The 18,974-nt window shown below is 45.4% G+C and overlaps 1 protein-coding gene across 3 annotated transcripts in view; it reads right to left on the minus strand.

Annotated features, from left to right (window-relative positions):
• The window catches only part of OPHN1 (oligophrenin 1), a 683,898-nt gene that overhangs the window by 87,342 nt on the left and 577,582 nt on the right, over window positions 1-18,974 (minus strand). For all 3 annotated transcript variants that reach the window (XM_078640140.1, XM_078640141.1, XM_078640142.1), the window contains exon 19: window positions 15,441-15,588. In XM_078640140.1, the coding sequence (XP_078496266.1) occupies window positions 15,441-15,588 (148 nt within the window). The remainder of the gene's footprint in view (window positions 1-15,440; window positions 15,589-18,974) is intronic.

Below are 18,974 nucleotides of genomic sequence, written 5' to 3' on the forward strand. Positions count from 1 at the left end.
TAAGCTCTTGTGTGACAGTCTGGTGAATCAACAGCCCAGGGTCATCAGATTATTGGGGAGGCAGGCTTTGTGGGTCACCACGCTGGGCGTGGCAATCACACATGAGGTTCCCGCAGCCCGCAACGGATGATGATGTGCGGTCGGGAAGAGGAGTGGGAGGATGCCACACACAGAGGCTCACCCAGCAGAGCGCTGGAGGCATGTTGATAGGTGTAGGTAGCCTCATTCAGCCGGTCAGGGAAACAGCCATTACAACGCAACTTCCACAACGCACTACCATTACAACGAAACTTTTACAACGCAGGATCCATTACAACGCATGCCATTACAACGGAAGTATGGGTAAGTATTTAATTTAATTTTAACCCCTACACTATCCAAAACTTACCCTACTATTACACCCCCTGGAGTTAGAATAGTAATTTTAACTCCTACACTATCCAACACTTACCCTACTATTACATTCCCATTAATTAAAATTAAAATAAAATTAAAATACTTACCCATACTTACATTGTAATGGCATGCGTTGTAATAGCATCTGCGTTGTAATGGCATGTGTTGTAATGGATCCTGCATTGTAAAAGTTTCGGTGTAATGGTATGCGTTGAGAATGTATGCGTTGTAACGTCATACATCTGCCGGTCAGAAGGTCTGTGGGGGATCGCAGTCGCCCGCCCAGGCAGTCTAGTAGACTACAGTGGGCACGGGCTCCCTCTAGGGAGCCCCATTGACATGCAGCTCTCAGCTTCGGAGGGTCTTGCTCATAGTATGCGGGAGGGGGGCAGGGCCGGACTGGGAACCAAAACCGGCCCCGGCAAAGTGCTCGGCCGGCCCCCGGGGGGAGGTCTGAGCTCTTTGCCGGGGCCGGTTTTTGGACGATTTTGTTGCGGTGCCGATTTTGCAGCTATGCTGCATAAACGGCCCTGTAACAAAACCGGCCCCCAGGGGAACAAAACCGGCCCCCACCCTTGCGGCGCACCGGGGGATTGCCCGGTGCCCGCAACGGCCAGTCCGGGCCTGGAGGGGGGGGGGGAGAAGAAGGCCCCTCTCCGTCTGGGAGCGCCATCCCAGGCAGCTCACATGTCCGGGGAGGCAGGCTCCACGTCACCTCCTGTCCAGATTATTCGGGCTGCAGCGCGGCGTGTGACAATTCCCCGGATCTGCAGCTTCCCCACCCGTTCACTGATCCGTCAGTTGCTCCCAATAAACGGATTGCATGGATCACAGCAGTGTGGACCGTCATGCTAGCGCCATATTCTGAGCAGATGGCGCGTGAGGAACAGGATAAATTGTTGTCAGTGTTGTCAGTACTGAGTCTTGCTAAAAACAAGGCCGCCATCATTGCCGCATAAGCCACGCCCCCAACTCATCCAATGATTGTATGGCCTTGGACACTGAGCTACACAACAAGCTAAATGCTTGCCCAATGATTGTATAGGCTTGGGCTCTAGGGTGCAAGGCACAAACAAATCTAGCTACTTGCCAAATGACTACGCCTCTAGCCCTGAGTTGTACAGCTCCTTGCCCAATGACTGCAAGGCCTTGGGCTCGGAGGATCACAAAGATGGCTGACTGCCCAATGACCGTACTACCTCTATCGCCACTTGCCTTATGACAGTACTGGCTCTGGTTTTGAGAAGCACAACAAGCCGGCTGCTGGCCCAGTGACTGTACAGCCTCGGGCACTGAGCTGCACAAAGAGCTGTTTACTAATCCAATGATTGTACAAAGAAAATTCATCAAAAATAAAAAGAAACAAAAACACAAAACAAGCCTAGTAAGTGCAAAAAGTAAACCTGCTACTATGATGCCAAAACCTTAGGGAAAAATACTAGGTCAGCACGTATACTCCTTTTTTTGTGCCATAAAACTGAGAGCTGCATGTATCTTATATAAGTATGTCACTCATTAACCACAAACAGCAAAAAAGGAGAAGACAAACGCAGTCTGGCTGGAGGCTGGTTCGTTGTACCAGAAGAGACAGGAGCAATGCCAGTTCAGAAGCCAGCAGACAGAAAGTGGTTCGGCCAGGCCACATATCCTAAAAAGAGAAGTGGGCGGGCTGACCAAGTTAGGCACTGTCCAAGTGACATCATGGAGCATGGCATCACAGTGCGCGACATCACAGAGCCTGACATCGGACATGACATCACAGCAAGTGGCATCACAGCCCATGACCTCACAGGAAGTGACAACACAAGAAGTGACATCAGATCTTAAGACCTCACACATGTTTAGTAGGTCTATCATGAGTACATTTGAGCGCATTACAACATTTAACAAATGAGATATTGCGTTGGGGTTGAGCCAAAAAAGTGACTAAAATCCAACGCAAAATCCGAGGCTCAACTTATACATGTATTTTTTAAGACCCTGCAACAAAGAAATTGACAAGGAGAAACCAAGGAGAAACTTGGCAGTAAACTGTTCTGCTTAATTGGTTGCAAAGTCTGCATTTTAAAATATCTCATGGGGTTAACGCATCTGCTGCAGAGAACTTTGTGCACCCAGTTAATCTCAGGAACTAATAATAATGGCCGAGATCAAAGCCCTACTCAAGAAACCAAGACGGACCCAAAGGACCTCAAGAACTTTTGACCCATCCCCTGCTCCCGTTCCCGGCAAAAGTAATTGAGAAGACCTCTAACAGACAACTAACCCAATTTCTGGAGGAGAACAACGTCCTGGACTCCTCCCAATCCGGCTTCCGTAGCAATCACAGCACCGAAACCGCCCACATCACCGTCACTGACGACATCAGGACCCTACTGGATAACGGCGAAACCACGGCCCTCATTCTCCTGGACCTCTCGGCCACCTTCGACACCGTCTGCCATCACACCCTGTGCACACGCCTCCATGACGCAGGGGTCAGAGACAAAACCCTGGACTGGATTGCCTCCTTCCTCACTGGCAGAACCCAGAGAGTCCACCTCCCCCCCTTCCGATCCGAAGCCACCACGATCACCTGCGGCGTACCCCAAGGATCATCCCTCAGCCAGACCCTTTTCAACATCTACATGGCACCACTCGCCAACATCGTCCGAGCACACCACCTCAAGATCGCATCCTATGCCGACGACACCCAGCTGATCCTCTATCCTCACCAAGGACCGTCCACCGCAAAATCCAACCTCCATGAGGGAATGAAGGCCGTCGCAGTCTGGATGAAGACCAGCCGACTGAAACTAAACTCGGACAAGACGGAGGTCCTCATCTTGGGATCCACCCCCTCATCATGGAACGACTCCTGGTGGCCGGCTTCGCTGGGAGCTGCCCCGACATCCACCAACCATGCACGCAACCTGAGGTTCATTCTGAACTCATCGCTATGACCTAGCAAGTTAACGTTGTCTCCTCCTCCTGCTTCAACACCCTCCGAATGCTCCGCAAGATCTACAGATGGATCCCAGCCGAAACCAGAAGGATGGTCATCCAAGCCCTCTTCAGCAGCAGGCTGGACTACGGAAACGCCTTCTACGCAGGAACCAAGTCTACACTCCAGAAGAGACTCCAACGCATACAAAACGCCTCCGCACGCCTCATCCTCGGACTCCCTCGCCACAGCCACATCACCACCCACCTGAGAGACATGCATTGGCTCCTGGTCAACAAGAGGATATCTCCTTCAAGCTCCTCAGCCATGCTCACAAAGCACTCTACAACACCGGGCCAGCATACCTCAACGAACGACTGTCCTTCCACTCCCCGAACCGCCAGCTTTGCTCCGCCGACCTCGACCTCGCCACCGTCCCACGCATCCACCGAACGACCACCGGCGGACGATCTTTCTCCCACCTCGCCGCCAAGACATGGAACACCCTCCCCACCCAACTGCGTCAGACCCAGGCCCTGCTGACTTTAAGGAGACTTCTCAAAATCTGGCAGTTCCACCAGTAGCTGCTCCCCCCACCTAGCGCCTTGAGACCCTCACAGGTGAGTAGCGCGCTCTATAAATGATTGATTGATTGATTTATTGATTGAATGGTAAGATAACTCTGGAGGTTAAGTTATTTGCTGGAGAGATCTGTGTTTTGTCTAGCCCCTGTTTTTAATCATGGTAGCAAAGAGGATAAACATGTCTCCTGCAAATTGCATTATGTAACACGCATGTTATGTAAATGGGTTACTACTTTTAACACAGAGATCTTTTTTTGACTTGCACTTCATAAATTGTAATCCTTCTTATATAGCACAGTGAACTATGAAGGACATGTAGCTCCTACGCCTTGTAACCCTCATTGTCTTATGTAAGACATCCTGTACAATTATATAAACACGTATGATTTATTGACAATTTATAATGTGTACGAGTGATGTGAAGAGCTCTGATATGCTGCATTGGGATGAATAGCACTATTGCTCTATAAAAGAAACAAAATAAAATAGTGGCATTTAAATTGTTATTTGTGGGACAGACCAACACATCTCACATTCTTGCAGTGCGTCCGCCTCCCCCCTTTCCCATCCGAATCCTCCAAGATCCTCTGGGGCGTACCCCAAGGTTCATCCCTCAGCCCGACATTGTTCAACATCTACATGGCGCCGCTCGCCCACGTCGCCAGACTACATGACTTCAACATCATCTCCTACGCCGACGACACACAGCTGATCCTCTCCCTCACCAAGGACCCACTCATCGCAAAAACCAACCTCCAAGAAGGAATGAAAGCCGTCGCCGAATGGATGAAGAACAGCCGTCTGAAGCTGAACTCGGACAAGACGGAGGTCCTCATCCTCGGCCCCACCCCCTCAGCCTGGGATGACTCCTGGTGGCCGACTGCCCTAGGAGCAGTGCCGACACATACCGGCCATTCACGCAACCTGGGGTTCATCCTCGACTCAACACTCTCGCCGACCAAGCAACTCAACGCCATCATCATGGAACGACTCCTGGTGGCCGGCTTCGCTGGGAGCTGCCCCGACATCCACCAACCATGCACGCAACCTGAGGTTCATTCTGAACTCATCGCTATGACCTAGCAAGTTAACGTTGTCTCCTCCTCCTGCTTCAACACCCTCCGCATGCTCCGCAAGATCTACAGATGGATCCCCATCGACAAGAAGAATGGTCACCCAGGCCCTCGTCAGCAGAAGACTGGATGACGGAAACGCCCTGTACGCGGGAGACCCGGCCAAACTGCTGAAACGACTGCAATGCATACAGAACGCCTCTTCCCGCATGATCCTCGACATCCCTGGACACAGCCACATCACACCCCACCTGAGAGACCTGCAATGGCTGCCCATCAACAAGAGGATCACTTTCAAGCTCCTCACCCATGCACACAAGGCACTCGAAGACACCGGACTATCATACCTCAACAGACGACTCCCCCTCTACACCTTGAACCGCCAGCTCCACTCTGCCAAGACCTGGAACACCCTCCCCATCCTCCTACAGCAGACCCAAGACCTTGTAACCTTCAGGAGGCTACTCAAGACCTGGCTATTCAAGCAGTTGCAGCACCCCTCCCCCCACCCCTCAGCGCCTTGAGACTCTTTCCTAATTGATTGATTGATTATATACATGTACAGGGACTGAACAAAGTCAAAAGCAAGCCTCTCTTAAGCACCTGTGAAGTGATCAGCTGTGTGCCTTGGTTTCGCCTCCATTGCATTTAAGTGTGAGGCTCTAGATAACTTCCACCCTGATGGCCCCTTAAGTTCGGCCTTTGCTGTGGGCCCTGCTGGAATCTGATATGCTGCTTTCTCGCCTAAATGGTTTATTTTGCAGTTTTTACATAGCGTGAACTCGACCCAAAGGTAGTGCAGAGCTTTACATGAGCACCAGTTCCATTAAATAAGGGCACATTCATTTCTTCTAGGCACAGGGAGATTAAGTGATTTGCCTAGAATCATAGGATGTTGAGCCGTTGCCGAGACTCGGATCTGGTTCACCAGTTGCAGAGTCGGTAGCTCTAGCCGTTACGCCACATCCTCTCCCTAACGAACGAAAGTAGGCAACGTGCAGGCGCTGCTGAATGTGTCCGGGTGTTTGAAAATGACACCAGGACAAGTTGACTATATTTCTGTGGGGTCCAACTTATTGGCAGAGTGAACGGCGTCCACCCTGTGAAAAGAGTGGGTAGACACCGTCTACGTGCATGTACCCTCGACATGTGCGCACCAGCCACGTTCAAGCTTTGTTCACTCTGGGTGTTCTGTGTTTCACAACTTAATGCGAGCCAGCCCAGCATTCATCTGCACCGTGTTTGTGAAACTCCTGGCGCTCCTCACCGAGTGTCTTCTACAAACGGTGAAGAATCTAATTTCCGTCTATAAATCTACACTTATCAGATAATGCTGTAACCATCTCTTTTCTAAGTAATATAATAGGTCATAAAATGTCACGATGTATCCAGAATGCTTTGCTGTTCTTTGTCTCTCCTGTTATTATATATTAAATACCTCCAACTAAGATTTTGAACACAAACAAAATCACATTTCTACAGTATAGCTTCTCAACTGTCAGAACCCCGACTTAACAATTTACTTAAGAAACTTTTTTGGCACCAACACATTCTGTCCAAGGTATTGTATTTTCTTTGTTGTATCAGTTTTTATTCATTCTATTTTTACCATACGTTTTTCCTTTCTTGTTGGTAACCGGTTCTGTTTTTATCTATACTTTTGACCCGTTGCCTTTTTTTCTTGTTTGTTTTTCTTCCGATTAGGGAATTTATATTTTACATTAATTATGGCTTTAAATTTTTACTGTGTGCTGTCACCCTTAAGAGATCCATTATTGTTATAGATCAGTCATTAATTTATTAGCAAACAAACATTGGCAAAACCAATAGACTGGGGATGTATTACATAAAGTGGCATGGGACGCAATGGGCGATGGCATCTGCTTTGCGCTCCCCCCGGGCCACTTTGGTATTACAGAAGGGGTTGCAGATGCTTGTGTGGCCCCTTCTGTAATACCGATAGGGCTGGCGCACGTAAAGTACAGGCGCTATCTGCAGGGGGCTTTCAATCATTTGCATGGGGGCCAATGCAAATGATGGAATGCCTTTGCCTCTGCACTCGTGCTGTATTACAGATGCGGGCGTAGAGTAAAGAAGCCCTCAGGAGGCACACTAAGAGCCGTCTGGAGGGGGGAAAGGGATCCCATGGACCCCCCAGGCATCCCCTTGCAGGCGGGTGCAGTCTCTGACAGCACCCACCTGCACTGTGAAAACACTGATAGGCTGTAAAGCAGCCGATCGGTTTTTCCCAGTAATGCGCTGATCCCAGAGCAGCATGAGTTCACGGTTGCCCTGGAGACAGCGAATTCATGGTAATAGGGCACATTTTCACTGTTTGCGCCAAGCACACCTTTTAAAAACAAAGAAAACAATAAAAATGAGCATCTACCATCATACGGCCCCTGGTGTTACTGTGCCAAAGCAGGTAAATGGCAGGCATTCACATGTACTGATGTTGTTCATCATTTTAACGCATGTTCCATTGAGCTATGCCAGTGCTGGGGAAAAAAATAGCAAAAAAAGCGTTCTGTCTGTATACAATGCATACAGGAGATAAAGAACTGAAAGCGACAGACGACGTGATGATTGGGTGTACTTTTCAGTTGTAAAACAGTTCTTCGTGCATTCTATAGGAAGCGCTTTCTGGAAGGCGGAATGATTCACCAAACAGCCTGTACTAGAAAAAGTAATAATCCTGTACCTGGAGCCAAGGTTATCTATATGTATATTTTACAGAACCGGTAACAATACATTATGTAGACAGCTTCATTTTCTAGGGAGACCTCAAAGTTAACCATAACCATGAAGCTCCCACAATCAAGGAGAGAAAATCCATCAGAAACACTGCCACTAACTTTCAAAAGTAGCAAATCTTTTCCAAAAACTAGGAAGGATGAATGAATGAATGAGCAATTTGTATAGCGCAAACTAAGCCCAAGGGCATCAAGGCACTTGTGTACAGATCACCCACAGACCACTTCGGAGATCATGCTTAGGCCCTGCTCTTAGGAAAACAACCAAGTCTTCAGGGACTTACGAAAAACAGAGTGTTCTTGTTTCCCCGAGAGGGAGACCAGGAGAGAGTTCCACACCTTGGCAGCAGTCAACGAGAAAGCTCTCCCCCCCCCCCCCCCCCCCCCCCCCACCTCGATCTTTTGAACCTCGGGACCACGAGAAGATTACGATTTGCTGACCTAAGGTTCCTTGAGGGCATATATCTTTTGATGCTGTTTAGGCCAGAAGGGCCCTCGCCATAAAAAGCGTTGTGAGTGAGGCAGAGGGTCTTGAATAGAACTCTACGGTCCACCGAAAGCCAGTGCAGCAGGCTGAGGGATGATGAAGCCGAGTGATACTTCAGGAGATTCAGAACCAACCTTGCAGCTGCGTTTTGAACCAGCTGCAAGCGATGAAGCTGGCCTTTGTTTATGCCCAAATAGAGGGCGATACAGTAGTCTAATATGGCTAGGATTAGGGCCACAACCACCTTTTTTCGGGCTTCAAGAGACGAAACTGGGATATTTTCCTAATAATAAGTATAAGCCCGAAACAGGTAGACACCGTCCTTGAGACCTGCAGGGTCATAGAGAGGGAATCATCAATAACGACTCCAAGATTTTTCCCATGAGAGGCAGGAGTGGGACAGGTGCCAAGGGAATCCTGCCACCACTCGATCAGAAAAACGTACTTCCACTTTGTCCTAATATTGCAAGTGTTGGTACCTTTGATGTACTGGTGATGCCCTGTTCCGGGACAACAAGATGGTTTTGATTTCTTGAACTGTTCATTTTTTGTATTTTTTATTTCAAAACTATTTTATTATGTTTTAATTCGAATATAAAGAAAACACAAAAAAGAACTACAGGGGAAAACAAAATAAAGAAGTTGGAGTGGGTATAAGAACAGAACGTCTGTCATCACTAATCACAACTGTTTGGATGCAAGAAATAATTCAATTGATCAACTTTAGAGGAGTAAGAATAAGATCCAGTGCTGGGTGGAAGAAACAAGGTCTGACCTTTTTTTTTTTAACTCATTGATGATGGAGTTAAAAGTGTGCGAACAGCACAAGAAAAGGAATTTGTAAGAAAATTATAGAGGAGTGGGGCAAGAGACGGAGCATGACAGAGGAAGAGAAATAGACAGAGCAGGGTAACAGGGAGTGTGTGATGGAAATTGAATGCTATCTGGAAAAAGGCTTCGTAGCTCTATGTTGCATGTTGGCAATTGTATGAGGGTAGCTTTGGGAGTGACACTGTCCAGTGATCAAAGGTGATTGCACTTTAGAAGATACTTGTCCAGGATATGTGCTCCATGCTCGAGAAGCCTTGAATTGAGAGCGGGGGTCTTTCGGTACCTCTTAGGTATGTGAGCCAAACCCACCAACTGTGGATGAATATCAAATTCATGGGATTTCTATTCATGGACATAGAGTTTATTAGCAATCACCAGCATGAGATTTGTTAGCGAAAGGACTGGCACTTGTAATTTTGGTTTCTGGAGAACCGTGTGAACACCAAGCAATGTTGTGACAATGGGTATTTGTTTGTTGAGTATGTTCTGGAGATATCGTTGATAGAATGCCAGAATGGACATACAAGTTTACAGGAAAAGAACACGCGTTCAAAGTTACTTCATTTATCACCACAATTTCAACATGTGTCTTGATGATGTGAGTCCCAGTTTCATGAGTTTAGCAGATTTCCCACACGCTTGTGAAGAGAAAAGAGTTTGCATTGGGAAGGAGTTGGAATTATTATCTTGTGTGCAGGTATTATCACAGAGGGCTGACCAGTCTTCATACAGTAAGGGAGCTCTATTTAACAAATGGAGTACTTGTTCCACTTGTGCTGCATGGGAATAGATTTAGGAATATTAGTTGAATTAATAACTTAAAGGATTTTTGAGCGAAGTGTCCGGTTTGGTTTAGTTTATTGGGAAGTATGGGTAATTCAGGTATTGTTAACCAGTCTTGTTTGGTTAGTCTGGTTTTTAATTGCAGAAAGTTGTAAAAGACTTTATGTTGGGGAGTGAGTATTTGGCTTGGAGTTACGTAACAGAGAGAGATTTCTCTTCAACTCTCAGACGGACAACAGGACGGTTTTATTATACATTTTAATTCTATAATTGTGCCAAATAGCTTGCAAGTTTGATTTTTTTGATGGGATAACAATATTTTGTCTAGTCGAGTCAAGCAGCAGTCGTGTCAAGCAGGAAGTGGCTGCAGCGAGCTACCCTGATGAGTTTCATTGTAAGAGTGGTGATGATGTGAAGTGGGGATTTTCAATTCTTCTCGATAACCAGTCAGGTGGGGTGGATAGTTGGGATTTCGGCAAACCATAGAGATCTGTATTTTCCTAGGAAAGCTGACTGGTAGTTCTACATGTTGGGTACTTACAGTCTGACCATATACATTCTAAATTGAGCTATTCAATAAGCATCTTGCTCAATTCCCATTCCAGAGAAAGGAGGAACACATTTTCCACAGTGGGAAGAAAATTTGAAAAGATTCTGATCTGCTGCATGTTAGAAAGAAAATTCACAATTGCTGTGATAATTTTTCATGTTTCGAATCTCCCGCACCAAGATATAAAATTGGGAGGCCAGGACTCCAACAGGTTTTTGATTCTAGCTAGGATTTTTTCATTAAGTCTCGCCGACTCAGTTAGATCTTTGGAGAATCAATTGCTTAGATCTGTGGCTCCTAAACTTTTTAGAACCACTGCCCACTTTCTATATCAAACGTTCGCAACCCATCTACATTTAATGGAGATGAGGAGGACTAATATTTTAATCTAGCTAAAGCATTATGTGGTAGCTCATTAACAGAAAGCACATTTTTCATTGAAATAGTCACTAACTTTGCACAGAGATACAGTTTTTCTGATTAAGCTTTATAGCATGCTGTACTCTTAACTGTAATGCACATAATTGAAAATGTGTGGAAATCAGGTTTCAGTGAATATTTAGGATTTGTGCATCACAAGTAAAGTGTCTTTATTTGTTTTGATCCAATCAAAATATCTGTTTTGAGCACACTTCAGAATTACAAAAAAGATGTACTTCGTTTCTGCTTTTCTATCTGTTGAATGCATACAGTTAATTTACTGGTATTTACATTCCGTCTCTTGTATAAAAAAAAACACCACCCTAAGACTGTCACATAATTCACTTTAAAAACTTCTCTCACTATGCAGTTAGAGAAAGAAAACTAAACACGAATTCCATGTTAAAAGAATAAGTAGCAGCTTGTCATAAGACAGTGTGACATTTGACCTCTGCCATTGAAACACTGCAAATGCGACAAGATAAACACAGCATTTAAAGGCATCTTCTTTTATTGATCGGACTTCACCGGCCCACCAAACATCGACTCACCCCACCGTTTTGGAAACAATGGCCAGGATATTTAATTCATTTGAGATTCCACTGCAAACCTGCCTCTCAGGAAGTCTGGGAGGTATAACATGTTGAGAGGAAGAACCTCTATTTTATCTCTGTTGAAACAGTAACCTGAGGCCTCCAAATAATCTTGGATAATATCTAGGGAGATTGGATACATTTATTCGCACTAGCTGGAAAAACCAACGTCATCTGCGTATATGTAGATGTTTTGAGAGTGTATGGTTTGAAGTAAATGCTGGCAATATCTGGATGGATATTGATGCATTGTAGGAATAGGTCCATGGCTAAAAGAAATAATTGATTTGAAAGGGGACACCCAAGGAGGGTGGCTTGACATAGGTGAAAAGTATCAGACAGAATTCCTTTAGTTCTTATCCTTGTTATTCAGCAAGCATAGAGTGCCATCGCCATTCTTATGACCAGGTCCTCATGAGCGAAGTGCTGGAGTGTGACATTCAGATTAAGACCAAGAGATTTTGTCAAAGTCCTTTTCTACATCTAAGGCTGTGGCCATTACCGGAGAGGAGATTGCATGAGCCTTTTCAATCATGTGACAAAATATTTGATTGTTATCACTCACAATTCTCCTTTTGACAAAGATTAAGTGTGATGGATGAATAAATTGGGTGATGACTTTCTCATACGTCCATGCAAGGATTTCTGCAAAGATTTTGGCCACCACGTTTATTAATGTTCTACATTTTTTCGGTAGTGTATGATCTTTGCCCTTTTTAGGAATTACCTCTATAGTAGTTTCTACCACAGGACCAGACAAGCGTTACCGACTCTTAAGTGCTGTATTAGCAAATCTAGTACTGAAATGATTGCGTCTGTGATCTATGATTTGTAAAAAGCCATTGTAGATCCATCTGAGCCGGAGGCTTTGCCTCTGGGTATTGCTGCCATTGCAGTTAACATTTTGGTTCTTTAAATAGGTTTGATAAGCAAATCCTTCTCCCCAGCTAAGAGAGTGTTAACCTTGATTTTCTTAAGGAAAGCCAAGTCCTTTTCTAATGTGGTTTAGTTGTTTGTTGCATATGGTTGGCATATGGTTGTCTTTGAAAGAGTTTGCAATTAGTTTGCTAATCAAGTGTAGGGTGCCTACTATGTCTTTGATGGCAGAGACTAGAGGCCTCTTTTTACAGTTTAAGTAGGCTGCTGCCATTTTCCCTGCTTTATTTAAATTGCAAAGTTTTTTTATTACTTTTAATTCCTGGCCCCATGCATGCTTCCCTTTACTTAATATTTTATTGTATTTTTATTTCAGATATCTAACGTTTTTAAGGTAAATTATGTTTTTAGCTTCCCAATATTTAGATTCAAATAATTTAATTTGTTTGGCCAGAAAATCAAGATTTTTATTAACTGACAATGGTTGATCTTAATGTCACGTAACATGGCCTTGCATGCGTCCCACATATTGACAGGAAAACTCCAAATGTTCATGTTGTCCTTAAGGAACAGGTGGACTGCCTCTCTTAGCCTCCTTAAATCTGTTTATGTTTCTAATAGTTCCAGCTTCATACACCACCATTTTCTAAGACCAACCTTCATGACCACCGACATATATGTGTGGTCAGAGATAATGATTGGCTGGATTGATGAAGATGAGATTTTATATAAATAGGAACCGTCAATGAGGAGATAATCGATACGTGAATAACTTTGGTGGAGGATAATGAACACTCCAAACATCTTCCAACGTGTGTGTATTGCACAGGCTGTACATTCATTTGAGGGTTTTCTAGTAGGGATATTTACATTTTGATTTCCTGTCAATTACGGCATCAATCAGGAGATTAAGACCTCCTCTGAAGATGATATTGGCATTATGTGGGGGCTGCTAGTTTTTTCTTGAGAAAGGCCCAAAACTGTGGAGAATCCAAGTTTGGTGCATAAATATCTGTGTTGTAGATGTCTAGGTTATCACTCTGAAGTCTACTAAACTACCACCTGCCTCCAATGTCCACCTGTGACATAATTCCCAAAGGGTCTGATCGCTTATAAATTTATTTGATGATGCTGTTTCGTTTCTAAGTTTCCCCTGAACAAATGAAGTCATCATCACACCCTCCCCCCTCCCCTTAACAGCAGCCCTTTGGAAGAACCAATGTTTGTTTCTTGAAGAAACATAATACCCCCCTTGAGTCTGTAACACTAGTCAAGGGGTTTCCTTTTTTGAAGCACATGGTTGAGACCCTTGATTTTTAGGTCCATTATTTTTGGGCAGAGATCCATGTCTGAGATGATACATCATCTGGGTGGAGGAGCACAATGGTGTCAGATTATCCTAACTACAAAATCTTCCTGTGAAACAAGGCCTTCCCCGATAGCGTATGGCTGAGGCAGAGGCAATCAGAGAGGAGGCTGTCGTCACCCTAAGCACAGGTGTAGACATGTAACTAGCGCAGTCAGAAAGAGGAGCTGCTCTATTGGAGAATGAGAAGATGTCAAGAAAAAGCAAAAGAGAATCGCTGCAAAGCATTGTGAACTCAATGTGGAGCCACCACCGTCCTCCGGATGGGAAGCGTAGATAAGGCTGTGTAGGAGCACCCATGGAACGGGGTCCTCCAACGTAAGCATCCAGAAATCATAAATTATCGAATGGTTGTCAATTCAGCAACACCTGGAGATCAGCTTGGTTGTGAAAAGGTGTGAGAGAGAAGTAACATTAGTAATGTTTGTGGTATTTTGGGCAGGTGATACAAAATAAAAATGAAAGCGAAATTTCAAGATCTGTCGGAACAATGGAATATTAACTGATTTACAAACATAAGACTTACCCTATTTAAAAAGGTAACTTTTTCAAATGCATAAAATTGTTCAAGGCATAACGTAGGGTCACCTGCATTACACGGATTAGTGATGCTATTGATTTAAGCATGAAGCACAATTTCTTTTGTAGTTAGAAAAGGGAGCAAGGTCGCTAAATCATTCCATTTTAAAAGTTTTTTTAGGTTTATTTTATTTTGGGGTTTTGAGAACCACTATATCCCACGTTGCGGATCCTCAGCATGCACCTATTTGCAGTTATCAGTACAGCACTTACAGAGAAGATTTAATTGCACCACTGACATCTCAAACACAAAACCCCTCATTATGAGTGGCCCATATTAAGTCCCACTAAATGTGACCTTACAACCCAGAGTTAGAAATACTAGCCCTACTGGGAACACCAGGAGGCACAATTATCCAGGATTAAGGTGAAATTCTGTGGCTCCACTGAGAAATGAGGACTTATAAAGAAAATCAATAATTCCGATCTGATTCCCCTGGTAATTCCTCCTTTTTACCCAGACATTTCAGCTGCTTTTAGCAGCCACATTCACCCAGTGAAACTAAACAGATCCAACGCGCTCATAGGGATCCTGTAATCCCGATGCTCTTTAGGGGTGGGCGGAAATTTCTAATCGTATTACGCAAATCTCCGCGAAACAGTAAAAAAATCTCCGCGAACACGCAGAAATTCTGCGAACACGCAGAATTGCTTGTTCACGATGCTTTTTTCCTATTCGCAATCGCTGTTTGCGTGCTCGGGGGAAATATCTTGCGAACACGCATTTTGAGAACGCGAACAAGCAAAAAATGTTGCGAAGTCGCGGAACGCAGAATTTTGGGCAATTTTGCGTTCTCCGTGGAACGTGAAATTACCCAAATTCCGCAAACGGAATGGAATTTACCGCCCAGGCATAATGCTCTTACTGGCCCCATCGGAATTATGAGGCCACTCATAATGGGAGCTGTGGTTCTGTTTAATTCAGTGGGTCTAGTCTGGGAGAAACAAAACTACTGAAACCACGCTGTGATAAGGTCAAAAGGCAGACACCTCATTGGGATACTTCTAGATAGCACATTCATTCACACATTATAAACATAAATATATACATTACATATATTTAGAATTTGTGGCATGGGAAAGTACACATCTGCCCATAACTGCAAAGCAAAATTGGAGGCCAGATCTCTTTGACATAACGCAAGCAACTAAACCAGTTGGCTTCTTACTCAAATCTCACCCACCCACTGCCACGCCAGAACGCAACCTCTTAAGTCGGGACCTACCTTCATTCTCATTCACGGAGTACCTGACAACAGGGGGTCGTTGCCTGGCCGGACGCTTGGAGATGCTGATGGGAACGTGTGTACGATGCGCCAATCTGGGAGGGGGCACTCGGGGGACACCAGTTTCTTCAGGTGGGCCGGAGAAGATCTGCAAGACAAGAACATTGAGAACTGAACAGTCCTTCTTGGGTGACTCAGGAATTTATGCTGACCCTGCAAACATTTCATAAGGGCAACCTTCCATCACATGCTGCCCCAATGTCCATTTCACTCGGTGCCACAATATATGTTATTGCAGTGCCAGACCCTTTAAAGGACGATACTTTGCAAATGCAGAGTCTGGTGTTCCTTGCAAGTGTCCATGCCTCCAAGTGGAAGTCCTGCATGATAAATAATAATAAACCAGGAGTTCTGCAGATCTTTGCTATCCAGGCCTTCGAACCACACACTGCGGGTTTTCGCCACTCAATCCATCAGGATATCAACTTCTCCAAAACTTTACCCTTTGCTGCTCCTCGCTTTCCCACAAACATGATTCTTGGCATACTTAAATGTAATGTTGCACTGAGTCAATAGCCTTCAAGCTCTCAATTTCAGAGGGCTGTCCTCTGGCAGATTTAGTGCAGTATATTGCAGAAAGTTCAAGATATGTGGGTTTGAATATTATGCATCACTACAACCACCAGAGTCTTGGCAAAGACAAAATGGCAGAAAAATGAATGAAAATGTTTCTCCTCCTGCTACAAATTTGAGACAATTGCAAATATGGATAATTAAATGGTTATCCTGAAAGCACTGACGTAAAACCATTCCCTTCTGAAAAGGATTTAAGAATGTATTAAATGTTGAACATCTCAAACTTGCAAATAAGAGGCGGGGACCCCCAGTTCTTTGCGTACAAGATGGTACCTTTCATCCCAGGTGGAATCTACTATTCCACTGTTTTGTCTTCCATAATACTCTTAACCCGCAATGACTGCACCTCTTCAGCAATATCACAAAGTCTCAACCATTCCCACTCTTTGCTGTGTAACCACCACCGCAAGCCTGTGCTGTGCCACTCCCAGGCTGAATGTACAGGGTCTGCTTTCCCGAGTCCTCCAAGGCAACATTACCAACATGACCAATCTAAATTGTGGGACATAATTTCAGGTCTACACAATAAAGGTGTGTAGCTCTGAATCTTGCCTGCCGAACCCCAAGCTTCACTTCACACTACGTACGCTAGTCATAACTCACATTATACAAACACTAATCCCACACCACAGTGACCTCTTACTGCCACTTCTGAATGTAGTACTCTGTGTCCCAATGTTGTCTGTACCAACTTAACCCTAGATCGCCTCAGTGTCACGCTACACTATCAGCACTCTAGACTCTGTCATCCCTTTGCCCGCTCTAGGCGGTCTATTCACTCTACTTCAACTCTAGGCTTAGTTACCACAAGCCCAACTCTACGCTGAGCAAGTCCCAAGCCTCCAAAGGTAGCATTATCCGCACCATGTCTAGGCTGAGTCACAGCAATCCTGCTCTAGTAATATACTCCCAAACCCCAACTCTGAGCATAGCAGCCTCAAACTCTACCGCCGTAGCCACATTATCACCCTGAGCTCTGTTCACGCTGGGCTCATCGACTAGCAACACTCTAGAACACGTCAGCGAAGTACATTTCCAGAATGTGTACCCTGTGCTTCTCTAAAGGCCATGTTACCCCAGTGCCAACCTAAGCCGAGTCACCCCTAACCCCACTTTCAACAGTGTATCCATCCTCCTTCTACACTGGGATTAGTAATCCGAGCACCCCTTATGCCACACCAGCTCCAGACTCCATCACCCCAACTCCAAGTCCAGGGTTAGTGGGCACCAGCCCTATCTTACCCTGTACTTCTCCCAGCATCACTCTGCAGTGATAACCGCAACCCCACTCTAGGTTGTATCTCCCAGCCGCACACTGGTACCTTTCCCCACAGTACTGTTCTAGGATGTGTAATCCTGTCTCATGCCAGTACACAGCAAAACTGCCTCGCCTTAAGCTGTGGCACCCCCTGCACCACTCTATGATGTGTCACCCCAGTCTCACACTTGATCGCGTCCCAGCCCCCTTTAGTAGCATCACCCTATGCCCACACTGTGGTACCTTGCACACTACTTGATATTTTTTCATGATATGTCCTACTCTGCAATGTGAATAGCCCTACACCTCCAACAGTCCACAGTGGTGCACGCAACCCCACTCTCTGCTGTGTCGCCTTCGTCCCCAATCTGGGTTTTTGGGTCCTGTGTCCCACACTCGGCTGTGTCACCCTAGACCGATGCTAGGCTGCTAAGCTCACTGGTGCACTCAGACTGCACATGTCCAGGAGCACATTGTTGTCTGCTCTCTAGCGGGTTTGTTGGCAGGACTCCTGTTATCCTCAGAGCGGTACTTCAGAGGAGAACAGTTTAGTGGAGGCCAGCAAATACCACAAGTGGCAATCTGACAAGAGTGAGTCTGGCAACAACACTGGTTGTTTTTCAAGGGCATCTCAGGCATGATTTCTGGACTTGCCATTTGTGAAACATTTACATGGAGTGTTGTGCTTTCTGCTCTGTTACCGTGCATACAACACATGAAACGCGTATGTTGTATGATCCAACACATTAATCCCTGTACTGGAACAGTACTCAGCTGTTTGTTGTCCTCGAGCATTGCTCGCCGATTGTTACTGTCAGGGCCAGCCCAGACTCAGATCTCTCATTCAAGCTACGAAAGTCATCATACCAACTATACGCCTTACTTAGGGTCTGACGGACAAGATGCTTGTCATAAATGTAGCGGATGTCTCCTACCCCGTAGTACACGTTCTTTATAGCCTATGACACTTGTCATGTGGCGGACTGGACGTCCCCTCATCCAAACTCTAAATAAGGCCATATGTCCTGCTTTGACCGCTATGCTATGCTAATTATTGTTTTTATTGATAGTCCTCTTTTCTTACCCAGTCCTCTGCCATTAAAACGCATTCTCGTCTCATCCACACAGCTCGGTCCAGTAACGTAGCCAATGTGTCATTGCCCCTAGTACAATGAAGAGAATGGGCCTCCAAGCTACTATTTGAATAAACAAATACAGCAATTATCAGAGTTCAGTGGGCCACGGTGCACTGCACCTGCTGCACCATTGAAAGCATCACCCCTGGCTCTGTTGGTACTCCACAACCATCCTCCACAGGAGCTCCATACTTTTCTCATCACAATCCCTATTGTCGCCTGTCAAATAATCTTCAGCACTGCTGCCTGCCTAAGAGACTCTTCCGGTCCAGGGCCTCCTTACAATGGCTGACTGTCCAGAGAGGGCACCAACTAGTTATTGACAGGAGCAAAGTTCATGAGACTCAAGGTGAAGATGAGGGCCTTAGCGTGCCTTTGGTCAATCACTCAGCTAAATTGAATTTTCTGAAATGTCCGAAAGACCTGTAGACTTCTCCATTGCCGCTTCCTCGTCCATCTTAAGGACTAGGCAACATTCTTCATGAAGATCTTTAAAGTCCAGAC

The sequence above is a fragment of the Lissotriton helveticus genome, chromosome 4_2, assembly GCF_964261635.1.
Source record: "Lissotriton helveticus chromosome 4_2, aLisHel1.1, whole genome shotgun sequence".
In the NCBI taxonomy this organism is placed as follows: domain Eukaryota; kingdom Metazoa; phylum Chordata; class Amphibia; order Caudata; family Salamandridae; genus Lissotriton; species Lissotriton helveticus.